This window comes from Dermacentor silvarum, chromosome 6 (assembly GCF_013339745.2).
Source record: "Dermacentor silvarum isolate Dsil-2018 chromosome 6, BIME_Dsil_1.4, whole genome shotgun sequence".
Taxonomy (NCBI): domain Eukaryota; kingdom Metazoa; phylum Arthropoda; class Arachnida; order Ixodida; family Ixodidae; genus Dermacentor; species Dermacentor silvarum.
The window spans coordinates 19603438-19630006 of record NC_051159.1 but is presented as its reverse complement, the minus strand read 5'-3'; the positions used below and the strand labels follow the sequence as shown (position 1 = coordinate 19630006).

At 48.6% G+C, this 26569-nt stretch overlaps 1 protein-coding gene across 1 annotated transcript in view; it reads right to left on the bottom strand.

The window, feature by feature from the left end:
• The window catches only part of LOC119455318 (collagen alpha-1(I) chain), a 694093-nt gene extending 675087 nt beyond the window's left edge, over window positions 1-19006 (bottom strand). Inside the window, exon 1 of the mRNA XM_037716715.2 lies at window positions 18877-19006. Within this exon, the coding sequence (XP_037572643.2) occupies window positions 18877-19006 (130 nt within the window). The remainder of the gene's footprint in view (window positions 1-18876) is intronic.
• Between the last annotated feature and the right edge of the window lie 7563 nt (window positions 19007-26569).

Genomic DNA, 26569 nt, shown 5'->3' with positions numbered 1-26569 from the left:
GCCTCAGCATACGTCAGAGGTGCGGCCACGGGAGCCGGCTGAGACGAAGATGGAAGAGCTTCGGTCACTTGCTCTTGAATCTTCTGCCGGATCGCTGGAGCCAAAGAGTGAGAAGGCTTCTGGATGGTCGGCAAAATGGAGAGCTGTCGCGCAACCTCCTCCCGCACAAATTATTTTATCTGAGTCAGCAAAGTTGTCTGGTTGTCGCCAATAACCAATGCTGCTATCGAATCTTCCGTGGGTGGTGGGCGTCGAGCTAAGATGCGTTGTTTCCGTAGCTCGTCAAAACTTTGGCACAAGTTGATGACGTCAGCGACAGTACGCGGATCCTTCGCTAACAACATTTGAAAGGCGTCCTCATCAATGCCTTTCATAATGTGTTTTATCTTGTCCTGTTCAGCCATTGACGAATTCACCCGCCTACACAGGTCAATGACATCTTCGATATAGCTGGTGAACGTTTCACCGTGAAGTTGCGCGCGCCCACGTAGACGTTGTTCAGCGCGAAGCTTGCGCACAGCGGGACGCCCGAACACTTCTGCAAAACTGGTCTTGAATGCAGTCCATGTGGTGAAATCGTGTTCGTGGTTTCGGAACCAGAGGTTCGCGACGCCGGTAAGGGAAAACAACACGTTATGCAACTTGCTGGCGTCGTCCCACTTATTGTGCCGGCTTACCAGCTCGTACGATGACAACCAATCCTCCACGTCATGATCATCGGTGCCGCTAAAGACGGCAGGATCGCGCTGGCGCAACACACCAGAAACGATGACCGCTGGAGGCTGAGGTGTATCTTCCTGGGCGGTGTCGTCAGGCATGGTCGTAGCAGTGGGTAGCGTCCGGCTTCGGAGTTCCAGTTTTCGAGGTTACCCAGCACTTCCACCAAATGAAAGGGGGATTTATTGAGACTCGTCCGAGGGATCGCAAGTGGCTTTGTAGGCACAGTCCTAGCTGTTGGCAACCGTAGCTCGAGCTCGGGTCTCGCGCCGAAGCGATGGCAATGCCCACGGCGCCTACATGCATATTCCCCACTACAATATATATATATATATATATATATATATATATATATATATATATATATATGGTGATTGTAAACGAGGAAAGAGACGCTTAATTCTGCAGCCCTTCAGGGAGCACTGCGCTGAACGCGCGTTTGCTCTCCGACGTGCGTTCGCTGTTCGCTCCTCGTGAAAGCGCGCGTCCCTCGCACCCTTTCACTCGCACATACAGCGTCCGGAGCACGGCGACGATTTCATCGACGTTGACACAATACGGAACCTCACGTTGACGAAGACGACGACGCCGACGGCAGAAATTCGCTTTGGAGTGTCCATATAATTGCTGTCGCAATAAAATACGCACCTAGGCTCGAACGCTCGGACCGCGAGCGAGGAAGAAGAAGTAAACGAGGCGTTCTGGCGGAAGGCCGATTGTTTGTCTGCTTCTCTTCCTCTTCATTACAATAGCCGCGTTTACATGAATGTGACAGAATGCGACAGTATCGCATCACATTTCCTAGCGCATCACGAGTAATGCGATGCGCCAGCGTTTACATGTAGCGCATCACCCCTGGTGCGCTGGTGGCGGCACACGCACATCGAACGCGAAGCAGCGCTTCCAGACGCTTCCGGCGTCACGCCACGATGCAGCTCGGCGAACGCCCAGCATATCCACTGCAAATTGCATTTCCTATAATTCCGAATGCCATGCGATCGCGTTTACATGCACTGCGAAAGTCGCCTTACGCGTCTCAATCCACCCCGGCCTGGCGCATTAATGTGACGCGCTTTCCTAGCGCATTAGCCCCGTTTACATGGATGCGATGTGCTAGCAAGTTGATGTGATGCGATGCGATGCGCCAGTTGTCGCATTCATGTAAACGCGGCTAATATATTGTAAGCACTATTAACGTACTTCGTCCTTTTCATTTGTACATAACCATCATCACCTTCCCTGTTCTTCTACTTCTTCGCGCATGAGCTGGGGCGTTTGCTTTTTGGAATAAAAAGCGCTTGACAGCTCGGTCGGTCTCGGTCTTATAAAGTGGTGGAGGTACGTCAAGACCCCGACGTCCTCTCGCGTTCCCGTCCTCCCTGGAGCTACGTTCCGGTCGCCGCCTGCGCCCGGTTACCCCTACTATGATGGACACTTCCAACCCCGGCTCTTCCGGCGCCTCTAACCCTACCGCGCAAACGACTCCGCCTGCGGTTCCCTCTTGGACTGTGACGTGCCCTCAACGCGATCCCCCTGTCTTTGCGGGACGCCGCGGTGATGACGTCGACGATTGGATCGACAACTACGACCGCGTGAGTTCTTGCAATAAGTGGACCGATACCCAGAAATTGAGGCACGTCGCATTCTACTTGACCGGTGTTGCACAGACGTGGTATTACAATCATGAATCCGACATCGCGGATTGGTCGACGTTTACCGCCAAGCTGCGGCAAGTCTTCGCTTCCTCGTCTAGCCGTGCAGAAGTCGCCAAGCAGAAGCTGGGCACGCGCCTCCAACTTCCGCAAGAGTCGTACACCTCATACATAGAGGATGTCTTGGCTCTGTGCCGCCGTGCGAACCCTAGCATGACGGAAGCCGAACGCGTGCGACACATATTAAAAGGCATTGGGTCTGTCGCGTTCAACGCCTTAATCGTGCAAAATCCGGCTTCTGTCCAAGACATCACTGCCACATGTCAGCGCCTGGACGAGATGCGGTCTCTTCGTCTTCAACATGACAGTAGCGATCCTCAGGTTCCCCATTCTTCAGATCTCCGTGCTCTCATCCGCACCATCATCCGCGAGGAGCTTCAAATATTAGACCTGAGGCGTTCACCTACTGCCTGTGCCCCAACCCCCACCTTCGACTTGCGCGAGGTCATAAAGCAGGAGTTGACAGCGATGACTACGCCCACGACGCATCTTGCTCCGGTAGCTCGCCCCTCACCTACCTACGCGGATGTTGCTTCGCTCCCCACCCCTACCGTGACCTCCGTGCCTCCTGACGTTACCTATGACCATTTGGCCTCGATGGGAACTAGAGCACTTGATGCGCCATCCTACCCTCAGTGGCGTCCACCTCGTCCGGTTTGTTTTTACTGTGGTATACGCGGCCATATATCTCGCTTCTGCCGCCGTCGCCAGCAGGATGAAAGACGAGGCTATGCTGAACACGAGAGAGACCGCACTCGCCGACCAGACTCCTACTATCCCGGTTCGTACTCGTTCCCTCAGCGGCGTTCACCGTCTCCTCCAGTTGTTCCCAATCTGCCTCATGGTTCCCGCTCGGCCAGACGTCGCTCTCCTTTGCCTTACCGGCGCTCTACATCGCCGCTTCGTCCCACTTCCCATCTTGCCGACCAGCACTCGGAAAACTAACTGTTGCAGTTTTTGGAGGGGAAACTGCTTCCTATCGGTCTTCAACAATTCCTCCTGTTCGCCCGGCCAACATGCTTTATGTAACTGTTGAAGGTGTTCCCGCGTCTGCTCTCATCGATACCGGTGCCGCCGTTTCTGTTCTTCGTAGTGATCTGTGTTCACGGCTCCGGAAAGTAAAAACGCCTTATCTTGGACCTATTTTGCGTGGTGCTAATAATGCATTCATACACCCCGATGGACAGTGTACTGCTCGTGTTTTTATCGACGGCATTCGCCACCACATTGAGTTTATCGTGCTTCCAACGTGTATCCATGAACTTATCTTGGGTTGGGACTTCCTACATTCTGCTTCAGCCGTCATTTCATGTAGAGAGGAAGTTGTCCACATCGCGGATACAGCGCTTGCACCTGTTACAGATTCTTCACCTTCATGCGTGAACTTGGCCATTGATGAAGACTACGTGCTGCGTCCTGGTCATGAAGACGTTGTATCCGTAACATCCCGGCAGATCACCGACGGAGACGCTCTAGTCGCCCCTTCTTCCCGCTGTACTTCTCGTGGAATCCTCATTGCCGCCTGTCTCGTCCGGTTTTCACGTGGCCGCGCCCTTCTGTCTGCCTGCAACACGACCCCAGATCCTGTGATGCTGCCCAAAGGGATGACTGTGGCAACCCCCGCCGACACTCAACCTATCTCTATAGTCACGCTTTGCCCTTCTTCATCGCCAGCACCTACCTCGGGTTTGGATGATTCCTTCCCTCCCCCAGCCGTTCGTGGTTCTGACCTAACCGCCGCGCAGTCCGAAGCCTTACTGGCGGTCTTAGCGAAGCACAAAGCCTGTTTCGATAGCTGTTCCCCTGTGTTGAGCCAAACTTCTGTGGCTTCACACCGCATCGAAACCGATGGTTCCGCTATCATACGACGACGCCCCTATCGTGTCTCGCCGTCCGAACGGAGGGTTATTGAACAACAGGTTGCTGACATGCTTGCGCGGAAGATAATTAGACCTTCATATAGTTCTTGGGCTTCTCCCGTGGTTCTGGTAAAGAAAAAGGATGGCTCCGTTCGCTTTTGCGTCGACTATCGAGCGCTCAATAAGATCACACGCAAGGACGTATATCCAATACCTCGAATCGACGATGCTTTGGACACACTGCAAGGGGCTGAATATTTCTCCAGCCTTGATCTTCGATCAGGCTATTGGCAAATTCCGATGAACGAGACTGACAAAGAAAAGACCGCATTCGCTACACCAGACGGACTTTATGAATTTAACGTGATGCCTTTTGGTCTTTGTAACGCTCCCGCCACATTTGAGCGCATGATAGATAGCGTACTTCGTGGACTAAAATGGAAGACCTGCCTCTGTTATCTGGACGATATTGTCATCTTTTCGTCTAACTTCAGCCAACATCTTCATCGATTAGACGAAGTTCTCAAGTGCCTTGCAAATGCTGGTCTCCAGATCAATACAAAAAAAATGCAAATTGCAAGCAAGACTATAAAAGTATTGGGCCACGTCGTCTCAAAAGATGGCATCCAGCCAGACCCCGAAAAGATTAGTACTGTTCTCCACTTTCCTCGGCCCCAGCAGCAGAAAGATCTACGTAGTTTCCTCGGCTTGGCTTCATATTTTCGTCGATTTATACGCAACTTTGCTGCCATAGCAGCTCCTCTACACAAGCTACTGGTTACCGGTGCCTCTTTCACATGGACTAACGAATGCGAATCAGCTTTTCAAGCTCTTAAGCAACATCTTACTTCCGCACCAGTGCTTCGCCACTTCGATGATCGAGCCCCCACCATACTCCATACCGACGCCAGCGCACAAGGTATTGGCGCAGTACTTCTGCAACGTAATGCAGCCTCTAAAGAGCAAGTCATCGCATATGCCAGCCGAACACTTTCTCCAGCTGAGCGGAACTACACCATTACAGAGCAAGAGTGCCTGGCTATCGTCTGGTCGATTCAGAAATTTCGCCCATACCTTTACGGCCGCCACTTCACCATCGTCACCGACCATCATGCTCTGTGTTGGCTGTCATCAATGAAAAACATGTCAGGACGCTTAGGACGCTGGATACTCCGCTTGCAGGAATATGACTTTGCAATAACGTACAAGTCTGGAAAAAGTCATCATGATGCAGACGCATTGTCTCGCTGCCCACTCTCGCTCTCTCCCGGTAACGCGCCGTCGCCTTCCCCACCACGTCGTTCCGATGCTACGCCTGCCTCACACCAGCTCTCGATAACGCCCCTGGACCTAGCCACGCTTTCATCACGCTCTGATCTCGTCTTGCTTCAGCGGGCCGACTCCTACTGTCGAACTCTCATGGATCGCCTTAGTGGATTCGTCGAACCACCCAACAGCCGCTTGCGACGCCAACTTCGACAATTTCGCCTGCAAAGTGGCGTGCTACACCGCTACGTTTATCACCCAACAGGTCACCGGTGGGTCCCAGTTCTACCTCGCTGCCTTCGCCGGCGCGTATTAGAGGCACTTCACGACGACGCATCGGCTGGCCACTTAGGCTTCCACAAGACTTACGACCGCATCAAGAGCCGCTGCTTCTGGCCTGGCCTATCCACAACGGTGGCCAAATATATTGCCTCCTGTGCGTCATGTCAGCACCGAAAACGCTCGACTTCCCCTCCTGCCGGTTTACTACAACCTCTGCCTTGCCCGGACGCACCTTTTGAATTTGTTGGCATTGATTTATATGGTCCCTTGCCTTTGACACCCTCTGGTCACCGTTGGATTGTCAGTTCGGTCGACCATTTAACCAGATATGCCGAGACTGCCCCTCTGCGAGCCGGTACCGCGTCTGAGGTTGCTGACTTTTTCTTGTGCTCCATCGTGTTTCGCCACGGGGCTCCTCGCGTTCTTCTGACTGACCGTGGCAAGGCGTTTATTTCCCAAGTTCTCGAGGAAGTTCTTCGGGCCACTGATACCGTGCACAAATCTACTTCTACCTATCATCCGCAGACCAATGGCCTCACTGAGCGCTTCCACCGTACGCTGTCTGACATGATTTCCATGTACATCCGGCCTGACCACACTAACTGGGATAAAATTCTACCTTTTGTGACATTCGCCTATAATACTGCTATTCAACGGACTACCGGTTACAGCCCTTTCTTCCTTGTATACGGAAGATCTCCTTCCACCATATTTGACAGAGAATTCTTTTTAGCACCTTCTTCGCCTACCGCGTCCCTTCCAGAAGATTTTGCTGCCAGAGTTCCACATTGCCGTCAAATCGCCCGGCAAAGCACGGAAGCTACCCAAGCTGAACGCAAACGTCGCTGCGACAACAAACGCCGTGACCTCCGTTTTCACCCTGGAGACCAAGTCCTGCTTTGGACTCCAGCCCGAACTCCAGGCCTCTGTGAGAAGTTCCTTCAACGCTATATTGGCCTATACACCGTTGTGCAGCAAACACCTGCAGTGAACTATCTCGTGCGCCCAGTACACTCCGTCACTGACCGGCGCCGCCGGAATGCCGAAATTGTTCACGTCTCGCGGATGAAGCCCTTCACTCCCCGTTTAGATAATCTGTAATCTGCGGCCAGGCTGGCCGCTTCCATGACGGGGGGAAGTTAGTGTAAGCACTATTAACGTACTTCGTCCTTTTCATTTGTACATAGCCATCATTACCATCCCTGTTCTTCTACTTCTTCGCGCATGAGCTGGGGCGTTTGCTTTTATTGCGATAGCAATTATATGGACACTCAAAAGCAGATTTCTGCCGTCGCCGTCGCCGTTGCCGTCGCCGTGAGGTTCCGTATGACGTAATTTGGAGAAGAAATCGTCGCCGCGCGCCGAACGCTGTATGTGCGAGTGAAAGGGCGCTAGGGGCGCGTCTTTCACGGGGAATGAACGCACGGCGGAGAACAAACGCGCATTCTGCGCCGTGCTCGCTTAAGGGCTGCAGAAGTAGGCGTCTCTGTTCTCCTTCACAATCACCATGTATGTAGAGCAAACGAACGCTGTATGTGCGAGTGAAAGGGCGCGAGGGACGCGCTCTTTCACGGGGAGTGAACGCATGGCGGAGAACAAACGCGCGTTTTTATATCAGAGGCTCCGGCAACAGTCACCAACGCCGCACGCATTTTGAGCGAACGCGGGCAAAACGCCGATGGCGTCGACAACAGTTCTGCGTGTTGCCGATGCTGCTGCATGTCCAAGTTTATACAGCTGATAAAGCTAATATAGACTCTGTATAGCTCTCTACAAGTTTGCTATCGCAATTGATGCTTCGCCTTTCAGGTGAAACTGCGACAACTTTTTTGGAATAAAAAGCGCTTGACAGCTCGGTCGGTCTCGGTCTTATAATATATATATATATATATATATATATATATATTATGTTCCATATATATATATGGAACATTGAAAACCGCCGCCGTGGCTTAGTCAGCTAAGGCGTTGCGCTGCTGAGCACGAGATCGCGGGATCGAATCCCGGCCGCGGCGGCCGCATTTCGATGTAGGCGGAGTGCAAAAGCGCCCGTGTGCTTGCGTTGTAGTGCACGTTAAAGAATCCCAGGTGGTGAAAATTAATCCGGAGCCCTCGACTACGGCGTGCCTCATAAGCAGAATTGGTTTTGGCACATAAAATCCCAGAAAGACGCAGAAAAAAAAAAAGACCAACGTTGTGGCTTATCTTTTCACGGACGTGTCGGCCGCGGACCGGCCGAAAGTCAGTATGTCATAACTTTCGTCTTTTCTTTTTATTGCGATAGCAATTATATGGACACTCCAAAGCAGATTTCTGCCGTCAGCGTCGCCGTCGCTGCCACCGTCGCCGTGAGGTTCCGTATGACGTCAATAGAGATGAAATCGTCGCCGCGCGCCGCCGAACGCTGTATGTGCGAGTGAAAGGGTGCGAGGGACGCGCGCTTTCACGGGGAGTGAACGCATGGCGGAGAACAAACGGGCGTTCTGTGCCGTGCTCCCTTAAGGGCTGCAGAAGTAGGCGTCTCTTTCCTCCTTTACAATCACCATATCTGTAGAGCAAACGCGCCTTCTTCTGACGCACCAAAGGCCGTGGGGGGGAGGGGGAGGGAAGGGAGGCGACATTTAGCTGCGGCACCAAGTGCCTATTTATATCAGAGGCTCCGGCAACACTCACGAACGCCGCACGCATTTTGTGCGAACGTGGGCAAAACGCCGACGGCGTCGACAACAGTTCTGCGTGTTGCCGGTGCTGCTGCATGTCCAAGTTTATACAGCTGATAAAGCTACTATCATTACTCCTTATAGCTCTCTACAAATATGCTATCGCAATTGATGCTTCGCCTTTCAGGTGAAACTGCGACAACTTTTTTGAATGTGAAGCCTTCGGGTCTGGCGCTTCGAAACCCTTCGTTTTGTATGCGTATATATATATATATATATATATATATATATACTGCACCAGTCAGTTTCCCACTTCAGTGGGAGCTCGACGACGCAGGGGTGAAATCGAATGCCGACGAGGGGAAGGGGAACGACGAGTTTCTGATCGGCGATCAGTTTCAATTTGGCGCTGAGCCGTGCTCCCTCAAGGGCTGCAGAAGATAGCGCCAACCTTTCCCTTTCCCTCAAGAACCACTTATCATCAGTTTCAAGACGTCTCGGGGAAAACGGAGACGCGGCGGCGTATTGTGGTGCGTAGGTGGGCGTTTCAAAGGTGGTAGGCGTTGTTGGGGCGCGGTGGCGACAGAAGCGCGCCACATGGCCAGCAATGCCGCAGGCGAAGCAGATAGGCCGGTTGTCTTCAATGCGCCACGTCGAGGTTGGACGAAAAAACTGCGGGGACGGTCGGGCAACAGGAAATGAAGCCGGATGCATGGGCGATGAAAAGGAAGCTGCCGGCGGAGGAGGCCGTGCAACCACGGCTGCGTAACTGAGCGGCAGCGACGTCGAGTGATTGGGAAAGTCAGTATAGGGCAGCGGCACACTCATAGGATTGGGTGGAGAGGTAGTAGGAGCTGCAACCTCTCTATATATATATATATATATATATATATATCTGATTCCGGATGGCTTGCTGTAGCGTTGGACTCAAAGCTACCGATGGTGCTTCGCTGTGAAGCAGCAGCGATTAGCTGCCTGGCCACCTCTTCACGAATAAAATCTTTTATATGTTGCGATAGGGTCGAGTTGGGCAGAAGGTCGGCAGAAACCGCAATGCTCGAGACGGAATCGGCATGCTGAATGTTCTGGTGGGGGATGGAACGTTGGCGGCGCAGCTCGTCAAAGCTCGGATATAGGTTAATAAGGACGGAGACGCTCGTTGGGCTTTTTGCCAGCAGCATCTGGAATGCGCCGTCCTCTATGACCTTGAGGATATGCTTGATCTTGTCATCCTCTGACATGATGGCATTTACCCGCTTGCACAAATCGAGAACATCCTCGATATAGCTGGTGAATGTCTCTCCAGGCTGCTGTGCGCGCTGGCGTAGACGCTATTCAGCGCGTAGCTTACGCACAGCGGGGCGATCAAAGACTTCGGCACAAAGTGTCTTAAGTGCTGACCAGCTTGAAAAGTCTGATTCGTGGTTGAAGAACCACAGTTTGGCTAAATCAGCGAAGTAGAAAGACATGTGGGATGCCTTAGACTGGTCGTCCCATTTGTTATGGGCCCTTACATGTTCGTACGATGAGAGCCAGTCTTCCACGTCGTGTTCGGCGGTCCCACTGAAAGTGGGTGGGTTGCGATGAAGAGGGACGCCGGCGCAGACGACAGTGGCAGCAGGTGGTGCAGGCAACGAAGTGGCTGGATCAGGCATAGTGCCGGGCGATAGTGTTAGTGTTGGCAGGGTTCGAGTGCGGAGCTCCAGGACGAGGCGAAGGATTTCAGCAACCTCCACCAAATGCGTCGAGGTTTATTGTCGTCGATAACGTTGCAACAACGCTACGCAAAAGGTAGGCACTGCAAGGGCTGTTCGTAGCACGGGGCTCACTCGCGATCACGGCACAGTACTTCGTCTTCCTCTGCAGTCGGCACATACATAGGGGCGGCCTTTGCTTCATTACAATATATATATATATATATATATATATATATATATATATATGTGTGTGTGTGTGTGTGTGTGTTTGTGTGTATGTGTGTTTGTGTGTTTGTTTCTGTGTGTGTACACAGCCGGAAATTTTGTTCGCGACTTTGTATGTGCAAACTTTCTATTTACAGAAGACCTGAGGCTCGACACTTGCAAGCCGAGGCGCACCGCACCCACGATGGCACCGTTAGGCCCAGCCCTTCAGCGACATCATGGGCCCTCTGGACAGCGCGTAGCTGATCTTGAAACGATGAACTCTGTAGCATCTTCTTCTAATGGAGCCATTCTTCTTTAGGGTTGGTGAGAGTCGCAGGGCATCCCGCAAGCACGCGTCTGATCCCAATGATGCCATTGCATGCATGACAATCTTTCTTGATCACCCTTTCTGGATAAATGCCAAGAGTAATATTAGTGCCAGCCGGCTTTTAATGTCCGATGGGCTTCTAGTGGCGCGCGCCTTTGACAGTGTCTGGTGACAAAACGAAGAAGCAGCCAATTTACCTTGCTGATCATACAATGTCACAGCGAACATGAATGGTGAACGCTGCATGTTTACTGCATAAGCAGCGCATCTACACTGCAACCAGCATGTCGCCGCCACCGTTGGCAAATGCATTTCCTTTTGACTATGCAGTTTCTATTGCAGGCAAAATAATGGGCACTAGTGTAAAGGGACGCGTAATGTTCATTTTATTAAAAGCCATCTCTATGGTCAAACGTTTAGCAAAAGCGACAGGTCCTATAAAAGTACAGCTCCACTGCAGTGCACGGCTACCAACGGCACACAGCAAAGTGGCTCAGCCGTGCGCGCATCGCAGCCGGCGGCGTCGCAAATATGAGCATGCTTTCTGCTTTGTGTTAATTATTGTGAGTAGACTGTAAAGCGGCAACAATGGTCACAAGACATTGTGGCTTGGGAGCGTCGGCGGTCTGTTCTGAAGCGCCGTTATACGGAATCGAAGAAAACCGGAAAAAGCCGAGCGGCGATATCGCGTCGGCGAGCAATCAGTAGCGGTGAGGCGACGCCAAAGCATCGCCGGTCCTCTGTCGCTGAATGATCACGCTACTGATCATGATCATGCTGATGCTGAGCAAGCGCTTGCGTGGCTCCGTGGTAGAGTATCTGGTACCGGGTACTTTTTTCGCATTTCCGGCGACAGCGGTTACGTTCGCCGGACGACGTCGGCAGCGGCGGCGGCAGCGGCGGCGGACACCGTCGCGAACAGAAACGGCTATTGGAATGAGCCCATAACAGCTTACGCTGTAAAAAAGCGCACGGTAAGGCCAAGGGAGCAGCGGAGGAAGAAGAGGTCAGAAGTAAACCGGGCGTTCTGGCGGAAGGCCGATTGTCTGTGTGCTTCTCCTCATTACAATATATATATATATATATATATATATATATATATATTCTGAGACCAGGTTTAGGCAGTCAGACTCTCATAACAACACACTCAGTTTAGGCGACACGCGCTTCGCGACAGGCCACTGACCGCTGCGCCACTCCTGCTGTCATAACGCGGAGAAGCAGTGAACTACACCACTCGGCACACCTAATCATCTAGCCACCATAGGTCTACTACGTGGCACTGCCACACTGACTCCAGAAGATACACAGAGACGGAAATTTTATTGACAAGATAACAGAAAGGTCAACCTGAGCTGGTGCGCTCTAGCTTGCTACTCTGCACTGGTGAAGAGGGAAGCAGATTGAAAGTATTAGGACGGAGGATGATGAAAAGTGGTCATTGCTTATTACGTTAAACAGTGGCCCTACCAGAGCAACTCCTCTAGTTTCATGTGATGCAGGAACTTACAGAACAGAGGAAGTGTTAGGCCTTGGGCCGAGAAAAGCGTCCTCAGACACTGGTTGCCTGCAAACGCCGCTTAGGGAATCATCCAGTGTCTGTCACTCAAGCATATGTGGTGGGCAATCACATAATAGTATACCAGTGTTTCAGGCGTCTGAGAGTAAAAAAAAAATGTTAACAGGCCATCTGAGTTGAAACTACTGGTGTTGTGGGCAAAACAGTGTTGTGCCGAAACGTTCTTTATTCCGATTTTCGATCCCGCTTCAGCGATAAAGTTTCAGTTCCTGTTCAACTCCGGAGCAAGAAAAGAACGGCTGAAACAGATTCTAAATGATTCAAGTTCATTTGCATAAGCGAAAAATAACAATAAAAAGGAGAATAAATTTATTTTGTACAAAAAATCGACGGTGCAAAGCAGCACGGTAAGATGACGCATGTGGCTTTTCATGTTGCACGTGGTTAGTCACACGTGGTTCTAAACATCATGCCGGTGTCGCGCCTGCAACTTGATGCTTGTGGCGATTTTCTTGTGGTCAATGTTTCGCTGTCACTTTCCACGTAGTCTCGATACGAAAAGAATTGCAGTTCGGCCCAGAGAAGGCCATGGTGACAAGGATGACGTAATGTAAGGTAATTTCTACTGTTGTATCAGCAGGATTTATCCCACATACAATACGGTGCCTTATTCTTTTAACTACAGTGTGGAGTTCCACAGTGTTTAAAACCAGATATAGTAGGAGTTTTGCTTCAGAATCTGTTGAAGAATTTACAGCTTTATGGAAGCTGTGTTCATTAAGTGCTACATTTGCAAACGTGATGCAAAAACTTTGCTTTTAACGCCGACAGAGCAATATAACGAGGTCTAAGGCACTGTATTATGATTCTAGAGGGAAGAATAGTGGTGACAGGTGTTTGAACCGATAATTAAGGCAAAGTTGCTAAATCCGTGTAAAAATGCTATCCCAGTTTTTCAATCGCACATGCCAAAATAGTTTACTGAAAATCAAGGAAGCCGGTAAATATTATGCGCGATTATATTAAGAAATATGGGTACTTTTTAGACACCTGTCACCCTAAATTATGACTGACTCTAACGGAGACATCCTTTTGTCGAAAAATTGGCTCCAGTAACGTGCCTCATTCTACTATACTGTTCATCGTTATATGCCAAGTATGGCGAGTTGATATGCCTTACTTGGGATTTAAAAAAAGATCGCCATACGACAACGCTGACAATTTAGTAACAATTCAGCCATGTGTCTGTGTCCTTCTTCGTCTGGTGTCCCGTACTGTTTTCGTGTTTTCAGAGCCCCAAGAGGTATGCTTGCTGACACTACTCTGCTTATATTGTGAGATACAAGCTAGAGCGTCCGGTGGCGCATATCCTGCTCGCCTATAAGAATGGCCTTGCGAAATACTGGAAATCGACGAAATTCAAGGAAGCCGTTGAATATTGTGCTTTCTTTCATTAACACACCTCTGTTCTGTAGAGATTCCTACGAGCCGATACTATATGCACAATGTTTAGATCTCTTTAGATATGCACAATGTTTACATATCTACACAATGTAGATATTCACTTGCATTATTTGTTAATCAACATTCAATTCTACAAAAGCTGGTGTAGATTGTAGAATAACACCGAAGGATGCGAAAAAGAACGACGTCCCTACAGAAGGGCGCTGATTACGCGTCATACGATATGGACGCTATCAGTTCCAGAGCTCATATGAAATTAATTGAATGAATGTGGTCACGAACTTTACATCAAAGCAAAGGCGCAACTGAAGGTGTCATTGAAAAACTTACTGCCAAGAGATCCGGGTATATTTTGCTGGAATCCGGACCAGTGACCAAAGTTTTCTTAAGAAGGTTAATAACTGGCACGACTCCTACAGCTTTGAGGCTGGCACTCTTTTCCAAACGGAAGACTTCTTGTAATATGGACCAGACATATGTAGAGATCACTGTTTGAGGTGCAACAACGGGATGCGAGTCGACGTCCTCCATTTCGTATGGGAGTACACAGCCTTTACCCAGCACCGACGCGAGCCATGCCGGAAGGTTCACGCAATGAAGGAGGTCAAGAAGGGAGCCACAGCACAGAAGGGGCATCTTGGACACCCGCAAAATCTTTCTGCGTGACGTCTTTGTCCACGCAATTTTAATCTGCTTTATCCTAGTTTATCTTCTCTGGCCACAACAACATTTTACGGGAAAAGGTAGAGGAAACGCAAAAGAAAGCATAAACGATTTGGGTAACCGGACTCTGCTAATGCCATTTTAAGAGTGGGAAGGGGCGGCTTCGGCATCGCTGAAGGGGGGGGGGGGGTCGCAGAGCCCCTCCCCCCCCCCCGGAAAACTTCGGAGGGGACTCAAGCCCCGGAGCGCCCCCGTAGTCGGTGCCTATGCTTAGAGGGCAGGTATCACGTCCGTTAGTTATAAATAAAACACCTGTAATAGCAGTTTCAGTTCGCGTTGTTGTCCGCCGTCGCCACCGCGTAACCGCTATCGCCCGAAATGTGCAAAAAAATGTCGCAGTTTTGCCAGAAAGGCGAAGCATCAATTGCGATAGCAAGTTGGTAGAGAGCTATTCGGAGTAGGGATAGTAGAGTAGTTTTATAGGCCGCATAAACTTGGACACATTCGCTTTCTAACTGAATTGACAAGCGTGGTGTCATCGCGCACAAGCAAACATGAATAGATCACACTGAATGACCGCAGACAACGACTGTCAAAACGCTGGCGCGGCCGCTGCAGCAGGCGAAGAATCGTGCGGTCTATCGCTTCAACGGAAACTGAGCGGCGAATGGACAGCGCATAAAGGTCAGAGCCGTGTGGAGACACGACCGGGCTCGACTGGCGCGCGCGCTCGCTCGCTCGAGCCCGGCCGTGGTGGAGATAAAGAGACGGTGTGGGCGACGGCCACCACGGCCAGTGCAAGCGTATTTGTTGGCAGAGTAGAAGCTGCTCCCTCCGTCCCTCCCGCGCTGCCTCCCCACTTTTTTTTTTTTTTTTTTGCTTTCGCGTGGGAGATTGCGTTGCCAGTTCTCCTTGCGCAGGGTTGCAAGATAAGCATTTGGTGCCGTAGCCCAGCGTCGCCCCGCCTCCCTCCCCCCCATACCCCCACGGCCTTTTGGGCGACAATCGCGTTTGCTTTCCGCCGTGCGTTGGCTCTCCGTGATAGCGCGCGTCCCCCGCGCGCTTTTACTCGCGCATACGGCGCGCGGCGACGATTTTATCGCCCTTGGAATTTATACGGAACCTCACGACGACGGCGACGGCAGAAATCCCGTTGAAGTGTCCATAGAATTGCTATCGCAATAAAAGTACCCGGTCTCCGACGGGATCTAACCCAGGCCCGCTGCGTGCGAGTCGGATAATTTACCACTGAGCCACGCAACTTTTTTTTTTTAACTGAGCCACGCAAGCGCTCGCTAACAGCGTCAGAAAAAGGCCCTATAAACGCGCCCTAGGCATGCGCGCAGGCGCATACGACCCGACCCTCGGCCAGTATATTGGCGCCATCTAGTTCCTGCAAAAGCCGCATGCACAGGCGCAGACGACGAGATGCGATTTCAACTAGTTTTATTTCCAGCACATCTCCGAAATATATCTATTTCCAAAAAATGCGCACAAAGACAAAGCGCAGCACGTGCCACAAGCAACCTCATTGCACTATCTAAAAACGAACATTCACTTTTGTAGAGGGAAACAGAAGGCACGCTGATGCAACCCTTCCTCCTTATGTGATAAGCCTCGAGCAGTTCGCGTGCTAACACTCTGCTTCTTCCTATCACGCGCGTGTCATCAAACCGTGGAGCACAGCCATGCGAGGCGCAATGGAATGGCAGGTGTGAACTCACATCATTTTTAATCGATAAAACATGCTCCCTTAAGCGGTTATTAACACAGTGGCCTGTTTGGCCAATATACGACTTGCCACAGCTCAACGGAATTTTGTATACGACGCCCACCATGCAACGCAGTACCGGCTTACTGGCGTGCTTCTTTCCGCACGAAAGCTTGGCCTTTTGATAAGAAATTCGGGCGCAAAGCTTACACAACTTGTTCGGGGCCGAGAAAACCACTGGAACCACTGCTCGAGGCGTATCACATAAGGAGGAAGGGTTGCATCAGCGTGCCTTCTGTTTCCCTCTACAAACGTGAATGTTCGTTTTTAGATTGTGCAGTGAGGTTGCTTGTGGCACGTGCTGCGCTTTGTCTTTGTGCGCATTTTTTGGCATTATGTATATTTGAGTGATGTGCTGCGCCCTATCATGTCTCCCGTTGGTTTCCCTTCTCCTTTTTCCTCGCGCCACAATTAATTTGTTTTGCGATGCACCAACTCGCCCAACGCACTACCTTGCTAAAGAACCGAACCAAACTACTTTCTCTGCAGGAATGTTTCGCGACAAACCGCGGCGACTGTCTTGTAGGCTGATCGTTAACAGTAGAGATACGTCTGTAGAGAACGCAATCATCCACGCACAGAGGAATGGACGATGAAATTTCAGCAGGAAAATTAGAATAATGATTAGGAACAGAAGCGGTCCAAGAACAGAGCCCAGAGGAACTCCGGTGATAACGTTAGTAGAGGCAGAAGGATAACTTTTGATGACGGTGTACTGTGAACGATTGGTTGAAAAGCAGTGAATCCATGAAAATATCAGCACGTCCAGTGAAAGGTAAGAAAGTTTAGTCATGAGATGCTGGTCGGGAAAGCGGTCAAAAGCCTTAGAAAAATCAAGGTAAATGACGTCAGTTTGAATGGATGAGTGTAGTAAGTGGAGGTCAGTCGTGAATACAAAAATCGAGATTCGCACAGAAAGCCAGACTGAAATTCAGGTTTGTTTGAGAAGAAAAAATAATTATTATCCAGGTGCTTTGCCAAGTGGGAGTAAATTATATGTTCAATAAGTTTGGATGCAATGCATGTTAACAATATAGCACGATAATTTGACGGATCGGAACGGCTTCCTGCCTTGAAGATTGGTACAACTCTGCTTACTTTCCACTGGGACGAGGTTTGGCCACTGGAAATAGGCTGGGTGAAAATGGTTTGTTGTACGCGACTGGATATTACTTTTGTGCCTTTAAGGATTTTAGCAGATATGTTGTCAGGCCCAGGGGCACTGGATATCTTTAAATTACCAATCATTTTACGGATTGCTTCTGCCGAGATACTGACTGGCGGCATCTGAGGGACATTTGAGCTGAGCGGTATAGAAATATTAGCAGCTGGTTCATGGGTGACAACGGACGTGAAGTTCGCATTCAAAACGTCAGAACGAAGCTCCTTCGGAACGACAGTCCCATCCTGATATAATAAAATGATGTTATGTGAGCCACTACGGTTGGGAGTTAACAAAGTCCACATCTTTTTTGGATTATTTTGGAGGATGCCAAGTAAGTCCTCACCCGCCGCGGTGGCTCAGTCAGCTAAGGCGTTGCGCTGCTCAGCACGAGATCGCGGGATCGAATCCCGGCCGTGGCGGCCGCATTTCGATGGAGGCGAAATGGAAAAACGCCTGTCAGCTTGCGTTGTAGTGCACGTTAAAGAACCCAAGATGGTCAAAATTAACCCGGAGCCCTCCACTACGGCGTGCCTCATAATCAGAACTGGTTTTGGCGCGTAAAACCCAAGAAAGAAGAAGTAAGTCCTTGTTCAAGAAATGCCCTTTCGTGCTCCTCAGCCATTTCGTATAATTATGCAGGCACTCCAAGTACTTTTCCCCTTTTAGTGGTGAATAGGAGCTCTTGGCTTCCCTGAACAACCGCTTTTTCTTATTACATAATTTTCTTAATGAATTTGTAAGCCACGGTTTCCCGGCATCACTGCGAATGCAAACGAGGGGTATATAGGATTCTATTTGATAATTTTTTTATACACAGCGCAGTTTTCATCAATAGACCTATTAGGAGCTGGTTGTTCAAAGTTGAACTACGATTGTATTACTAACATGTCTCCCCCTCGACAAGATACGTTGAGATGGTACTAATTCTGCTGCTACTTCGAAAATCTCGGGAAGAAGCCATGTAATTATGAATGACGAAGCAAAATTGAGCCACAAGTGCAGGCAATGCATGGATGAAAAGCTCCAGGAATGGTGACCAGCCTAAACTAAAAACTATTATTTTCTTTCCCGTTTGACCTCGGAGTGAAAAAAAAGATCGTAAAGTTCCTGTGTAGTTCCGGTTCAAGCAAAAAATAACCCCTGTTTGTTTTGGTTTGCGGTTTTTGGTTCTGCTGCGGTTGGATAACCAGAGCAAAAATTAATATTACCTGCTTGATGTCAGATTTTTTAAAAATAACTTGGTGAAATCAATTGAAGGTGTTTTCTTTCGCCTAATTTATATATTGGATGTTCCCCTCAATGCAACTTTTTTTCTTTTACCTGAACGGTCTTTGGGAGCGAAAGCAATTCTGGAGGTAGGAAGACGCTATCACGGTCATCCTGGTGTCGACGCCGAATGAAATGACGTTGCAGCATACACGGTACCCCGAACCTTAGTGACCGTCATAAACAATATCGACAGCGACGAAATAAGCAGGCGCTGTAGTAAAGGGTGGGAAGAGCTGGTACGCATGCTAAATATACAAGGGTACAGGCCGAGTAAATGTCACGTAAGTGAGAACCCACCGTCATCCGTCTGGTTGTTCTCGGTGACGTAGTCGTAGTCGATCTGAGGCCTGGCCGCAGCGTCGGCTGTGCCGGCCACGACGCACAACAGCAGCTGCAGCAGCCCGAGCGGTGCGAGCCCGGCGGCCATGTCGTGGTCGGCGGGTTCGCGGATGGTGGAGCGCCAGCCGCAGACCGCCACTTTTGAGCAGCCCTTCCCTGCGGAGGAGGAAGAGCGCGCGGCTCTCTCTCTCTCTCTCGCCGCCGCCCGAGGATTATTTGACTCACGTTCGCGATTGGCCTGCTTCGGTTGCTACTTCCAGTTGCATACCGCCGACATGAAAAGTCTCAGGGACGGGCGCTCCTGTGGAGTACTGTGGTGCAGCTTTCTTAAAGAATTACATTCGATTGGCGGCTTGTCGAGTACCCAGAGCGAAAGGAGTTCAGCAAGGCGCAGGAACGATCACTGGTTGGCGACGCCAACTTCGAGTTCCCACACCTGAAGATACCGGTGACGTTAGCAGCCAGCTTGGGGTGTATTGAAGAGGAAGCAATTGTGCGGCGACATAGTATCTATGCAAGAATATTTCAAATTCGTGAAATGTATTAGAGGCACGCTGCCGTGGTTTGCCTCTTTTAGTGGTTCCCCTGCCGTGTGATTTTTGACCTTGTATTGCAATTTTTTTTCATGCTTCAAAGCATCCATAAAGATTGTGCGAAAACTGCCACAAATAAAACAAAAAACCTTACCAAAATTACGTTGAATTTCCAGTGCAGTAATCCTGGTGGGCAGTGAAGTTGAATGTTTTTTTTCGTCAATTACCCATGTTTCTTTTCTCCTCTTTTGTTCGTTCAACAGCAATAGACTAATTAAGGGTAACTATGTCTCTGTGATTTTCTATGTACTGTTTCAGGTGTAGGGCTTCTCTAAATGACAGGTAATTTGAGAATTTGCGCAAGAATAACACAGTCCAAAGTTGGGCCAAAACTCGTCAGGCGAGGGTGGTACAATGTCGAAATATACTGGCACTCGCATAAGGTTCAAAGAGAAATAAAATATATAATGACGTTTTGAGACCGCTACGAATCCCTCGTTCACAGTGAACAAGGGACCCGTAGCGGTCACGAAACGTCATTAGATATTTTATTTCCTTTGGAACCTTAGGCGAGTGCCAGTCTATTTTGACAATGTATAGCATATACAACAAGTTTTCATCAACAAAAAGCACAAACAGAATTCAAAATCAAAGAAAATTGAAGCTGTCCATCAATGAGGTGTCCGTCCGTCCGTCCGTCCGTCCGTCCGTCCGTCTGTGACTCTGTGAAGGTGGATGACCTGCGAAGCTGTGTGTGTGGTGTATGACCGTTGCTCCCGTGAAACGTTTCAAGTTTGCGGGATCGGGTCCACATGGACGGTTCGCATTTCTTTCCGCCTTGCGGTCCTGGCAGGCAGCACGCTTACGCTTGGCGTCCGCGTCCTGTACAACGTCGGTGTTCTCCTTCCGCCGCCGCTACACCCATTTCATTTTCTCCGCGAAACGCCGATTAATTTCAGTGGGTGTTACACGGTATCGCTACGCTTTTGAGCGATATACGTTTCAGCCGACGCCGTAATGTGGCGCTACGCTCCGGAGCGATGTAAAACGGTGCTACACGTAAACTTCACATACAAAGGCACACACAAGGTTGTAGAAGAGAGACAAGCTTTATTTCATTTTAGAGTCCGGCTACCCAAACGCGCCGCGCGTACTAGCGCGACACATGCGTGGTCGCCGGGGGTGAAGTCACGTCACGGTGTACGAAAACCCCGGAGATTTCAATGGCCGCCACATGGTCACACCACCACGCTTTAGAGCGATGCAACTTTCAGCCGGCGCCGCAAGGTGGCGCGACGCTCCGGAGTGATGTGCGCTAACGCACAAGGTAGATAGATAGATAGATAGATAGATAGATAGATAGATAGATAGATAGATAGATAGATAGATAGATAGATAGATAGATAGATAGATAGATTTTATTGATAGAAAAGACAGAGAGGTCAACCTGAGCTACTGTGCTCTAGTCTGCTAATTTGTACTGGGGAACAGGGAAGTGGAGTGTAAGTGCTGGGATGGATGATGATGATAAGAGGAGTGGTGAGGTGCTTATGTACATTACGCGGTGGACCTACTAGAGCCGCTCGTCTAGCTTAGTGTCTTGCAGAAACGTAAACAGTGCTTTAGTTTCCCGCATTGAAGCTACAGTGTCAGGCCATGGGCCGAGGATAGCGTCCTCCGACAGAGGTTGCCTGCCAACGCTGGCTATGGAACCTTCCAACGTCCTTCGCTCCATCATATATGCTGGGCAATTACACAGTATGTGTTCCAGCGTTTCAGGCGTCTGGCAGTGTTCACAATCAGGGCTGTTCGACTGGCCGATGAGGTTTGCTTAGCGACAGGTGAAAACAACGCCCAGCCGAATACTGTGCAGCAATGATGCTTTGCTCCGCGTAACCTTCGGTTGGCAAACTGAATTTACCGTCTGAGTCAATCATATGTAGGCATCTGTGGATGTTGTCAGCATGGGTTCTGTAAGCCTTCGTAAGGTCGTGCATGAGTGCCTGAATCACTGAGTTGGTGTCAGGTCGCGAGTATGCAATCCGTACTTCATTTTTATTTTATTTATTTACAAGGTTTCTGCTAGCCTTAGAATAAGGCTGTAAGCAGGAGTGGGCAGTGAGACAATGTCTTTCTGGTTGAACAGAATACATTATAGCACACTGTAATGTTAAACAAAAGTGTTGAGAAAAAAAAGAAAAACACTGAACACACAATTGGGAACATATTTAGAGAAATACAAATAAATTACACAATGCAGAACATATACTGAAAGATGTGCCAAAGTCAGAACAGCAAAAGGATTAGAACAAATACGATGACCAAAAAAAAAAAAAGAGAAGGTTGTTACAATTGTTTCAGCTGTGCTACAAAAGAAGGCACTGTTGCTGCATCCACAACATCACTCGGGAGACCATTCCACTCACTTACAGTTCGCGGAAAAAAAGAATGCTTGTAGGTGTTAGTCCTGCAAGAAAATTCCTTTAATTTTTTTGAATGATACGCCCGCGTGGGTCGTCGCGTAACTTTTTCGATGTATGCACTGGAGGCAATGCCAAGCTTATCATGATAGAGCAAGTACATGGATTTTAATCTTTCGCATTGTCGTCGTAGTTGCAAGGATTCCAACTTCGCTGTTTGAAGAAGAGCACTAACTGAAGTATGGCGACTGTACGAGCGAAAGATAAAACGAGCGGATTTTCTCTGTACGTTCTCAAGTTTATCAATATTTTTCTTAGTGTACGGATCCCAAACCACGGAGGCATATTCCAAAAGTGGAGGATATAGGTTTCATAAGCCAGTAATTTTATTTCTTGAGTCGTCTGGCGTAGAGACCTTCTTAGGTATCCTAGTTTTTTCATGGCTTTCTTTTATATAAAAGTGATGTGGTCATTCCACCGGAGGTCTGAAGTGATTATTACACCTAGGTATTTATAATAATTTACAGCAGTAAGACAGCGACCGTTAATCGAGTACGGAAAAGTCAGTGGCACCTTCTTTCTTGATATTGTCATACGAACTGTTTTTTCTGTATTGATGCTCATTTGCCATTTTTCGCACCAAATATGCAGTTTGTCTAGAGCACTACTTAATAATTTCTGGTCATTAGGATTATTTACCTCATGGTAAAGGATACAATCATCTGCGAACAACTTGATCTGTACAGGTATTTCATTTACGATGTCATTGATGAATAATAAAAAGAATAATGGCCCTAGAACGGACCCTTGCCGAATACCGGATTTCACTGGTGCCGGGCATGAACACGAGTTTGCGATTGATACACATTGGCTCCTAGACGATAAGTATGCCTCTATCCATGACAACAAGGAATTATTTTTTAGTATATGTTTTAATTTTAACAAAAGCTTTTGATGTGAGACAAGATCAAATTACTTCTCGAAGTCCACAAAGATAATATCTATTTGACTGTGTTTATCTAAAGATAAAGCAAAATCATGTATCGTCTCAAGGAGTTGGGTAACCGTCGACATACCCTTACGGAAACCGTGTTGTCGCCGATCAAGCACGTCATTTTGCTGCAGAAAATTTGACACATGCTTAAAAATAATGTGTTCTAACATCTTTCAACAGCCACATAGTAAAGATATTGGTCTGTATGAAGTAATTAGTGAAGGGTTTTCAGCTTTAGGGATAGGGACCACTTTCGCGCGCTTCCAATCTGTAGGGAGTTCTGCAGTGGATAATGATTTTTTGAATATAAGTGACAGGTACTTCGAACACCATTCGGCATACCTTACTAGAAATGTGTTTGGTATACAATCACTTCCAGGTGTTTTTTTTTACGTCAGTAATAAGAAGCAGTGACAAAACGCCTTCTTGAGTTATCGTTATGTCAGTAATTTGAGGGACGTCCTCAGAAATTACAAAATCGGGTTGTTTGCCATCGTCGACCGTATAGACAGAACAAAAGAACTTGTTAAATGATGACGCAAGTAGTGATTCATCGGTGACTAATTCACCGTCAATTAGGATTTTGTACGCCTGTCGCTTCTTAGGTGACAAGTGTCGCCAGAACTTCACGGGAGACGAAAGCAGAAAGTTGTTCAAAGATGTATTAAAATAGTAGTCTTTAGCCTTTTTTATAGTTTCATTCAACTGTAGACGCATATCGGAAAGTTTCGATACATAAGCCGGTGATGAGTTCTGGCGCAGCTTCTTGCGCACTTTCTTTAGCTTTCTCCGCGTGCGCACTACTTCTCTTGTCATCCATGGCCGAACAGAATGTACTCTGATAATCTTTGTGGGAACGTAATTTGTAACGCATTTCATTACAAGATTTCTGAAGAAAACACACAAACCATCAACAGAGCAAGTGCGTGACTCGTACAAACTATTGAATTCAGAAAATGATATATCTAACAAGTCAAGAATGGCGACGTCACTAGCACGTGTAAAGTTTGGCACCATGCGTTCTTCTTTCACTTTTTCCATTATGCGCAATGGAATGCTTAAAGATAACATTCGGCGGTCAGATACACCATCAAACACGTGCAAAGTCGGATTTCGACGAAGGATGCTGCCGCTCACAAGAAAAAGATCCAAAATAGATTGTGTGTTGCTTTGAACACGGGTGGCTTGTTTTACTAGCTGTGTTAAGTCATGGAAGAGGACAATGTCGACCAAAGGCTCAGCAGCACTAGAAAGTGGCTCTGGGAAGTCATTGTCCCATTTAAGGTGAGGAACATTAATATCGCCAGCTAAGAGTACATTACATGAATTTGTATTACAGGTACAAAGAAAATCATTCAATTCATCGAAAAAGGCTCTATCGGCTTCCGGAGGGCGATAAAATGCACCCACAACCAGATGCAGTTCCTCAAGATACATTTTTATAATGACACACTCAATTCCAACTATGTCAGGCAGCCTGGCCACATTTAGGTAGCTTTTAAACATAATAGCTACGCTACCGCCACGGGAAGGTCTGTCTTTCCGATAGATGCTATACCCTGGAGGTGTTATTTCATCATCGTTAATCTCTGAATGTAGCCAGGTTTCGGTGATTACAATGACATGTGGTGTATGCGCAAGTATGATACTTTATAAGTCATCAAGTGTGTTAATAATACTGCGGGCATTAAACTGAATACATCGAAGTAATTTGCCTGGCTCTGCTTCGGTTCACTGCTGCGATTTCTTAACGACATTCCCCTGAACTGGCATTCTTTCTTTGCGGTCTGCATCCCAAACGAATAGAGTACCATCAACTCGAATTTTGTCATAGGTTAATTTCACTTTTTCGCCTGCCCTTCGATTTTCCGCCGTGCTTTCCCAAAGATTTCTTCTTTTATGCCGTGCCGCTTCTGAAAAGTCCTCGGAAATCGAGATACCTGTACCTTTAAGTTTAAAGCCGTTTTTTCGTACAGCTACCTTATCGCGACGATCAATAAGTTTCACGATTATTGGGCAAGGCTTACTTGGCTGTTTGCGGCCAATTCTGTGAATCCTTTCTGCAGATGATATTTGGGTGCCTAAGACGTCAGAAAATACGCCTTTGAGTACGCTTCCACTGAGCTCGTCGGAACTTTCGTTAATTTTTTCCGGGATACCAAAAACAATCAAGTTATTTCTCCTACTTCTATCTTCAAGGTCTTCCAGTTTGCTTTCTAAGCTTCCGACCCTTTTTTACAGCTTATATGTCACTTGCCTTCATTTCAGTTATAGCAGAAGCGACTTCTTCTACTTTCTTTAACTTCAACTCAATACCATCCAGCCTTTTCTGAATGATTTTCTGACCTTCTAAGAGTTCCGCAAGCAACTGTTGAACGTCTGGGCCAGGATTAGGCTCGACGTCGCCACACAACATAAGCAAAGAGAGAAGCAATTTGCGTCCAACAGAGCAGATTATGCATAAGGTGCGTGGGCATGTCAGCTGTACAAAGAACGGGTCATCGCATTTGACGGATGAAACATCGTCACTAACCTGCATGAAGAAAACAAACGGATTTGACATGATGCCGACGTGAGGCCAGCCGACATGCCCACTGAAAAAATTCGTTGGATGCTGTGCATTTATGTCCTGGGCTGGTGACGTCAATGTAGCCGCACGTGACAGCTCCCAGCACGGTTTGAAGTAGGCTTGTGCGCAGTCTTCAAAATGTCCCATGGGTTCAGCGAGGATGAGCGTGCGATTCATTCCTCTGGCCGCCGCTGTCGATCCAAAGGCAAGCAACTGCATGAAGAAAACAAACGGATTTGACATGATGCGGACGTGAGGACAGCCGACATGCCCACTCTCAGAGGAAGATAGTGGGCATCTCATGACATGATGCCGACGTGAGGCCAGCCGACATGCCCCAATCAGAGGAAGAGAATGCCGATCTTGCCCCACTGTCAGCGAGTTCATTGCCAGTCACACCACAATGACTAGGTACCCATTTAAAATTCATCACGTGAAAAGGCTCGGCACTGTGATGAAGCTCACTGTTTTTTAGCACGAGCAGATGATATGGTTCTTTAAAAAGCATTTTAGCGCCTGTAGCGCTGACTTGGCATCGCATAACACCGTCCATTTATGAGGTGTCTGCGTCCTCATAAAACGCCTCCCGTATTGCCGCAAGTTGCGCGGCTGTAGATGTTGATTTGTGGCCCAATTGAAATCGCCGACTAATTCCAATTTGCGGAATAATAAATGCTGCCACTGTGGCAGATGGTGTGGCCGAACCATCGGTATATACTTGTACAGTCCCACTATACAATGTAAATATATGAGACATGGTGAGCTGCTTCAAGCCACTGGAAGAAACGAGAGATTTCTTCGTAATTCCATGTATTTGAAGCCTCACTAGTGGTCTCGGGGGTGTCTCAGTCAAGGAGGTGTCTCGGGGGTGTTGGTGGCCTGGAACCTTGCAGGTATAATGCTTGCGTGGCATGCAATTGCTTTAGAAAAAACAAAATCAAGGTTGGTTCTTGAAGTGTTGACAGAGAATGGTGTGAGTGTCTGGCCCGCATGGCGAAGGTAGGTTCGCACAGGTTCAGAAGACCTGTATACGTCGATTGATCCAACCCGTGCTTCCGCTATTGTGCCCTTGGTTCACGTGCAGCGTCGCAAGCCAAGGCATGTCCGCAGTTCTTGTGCCTGAAGGCTCTCCAGC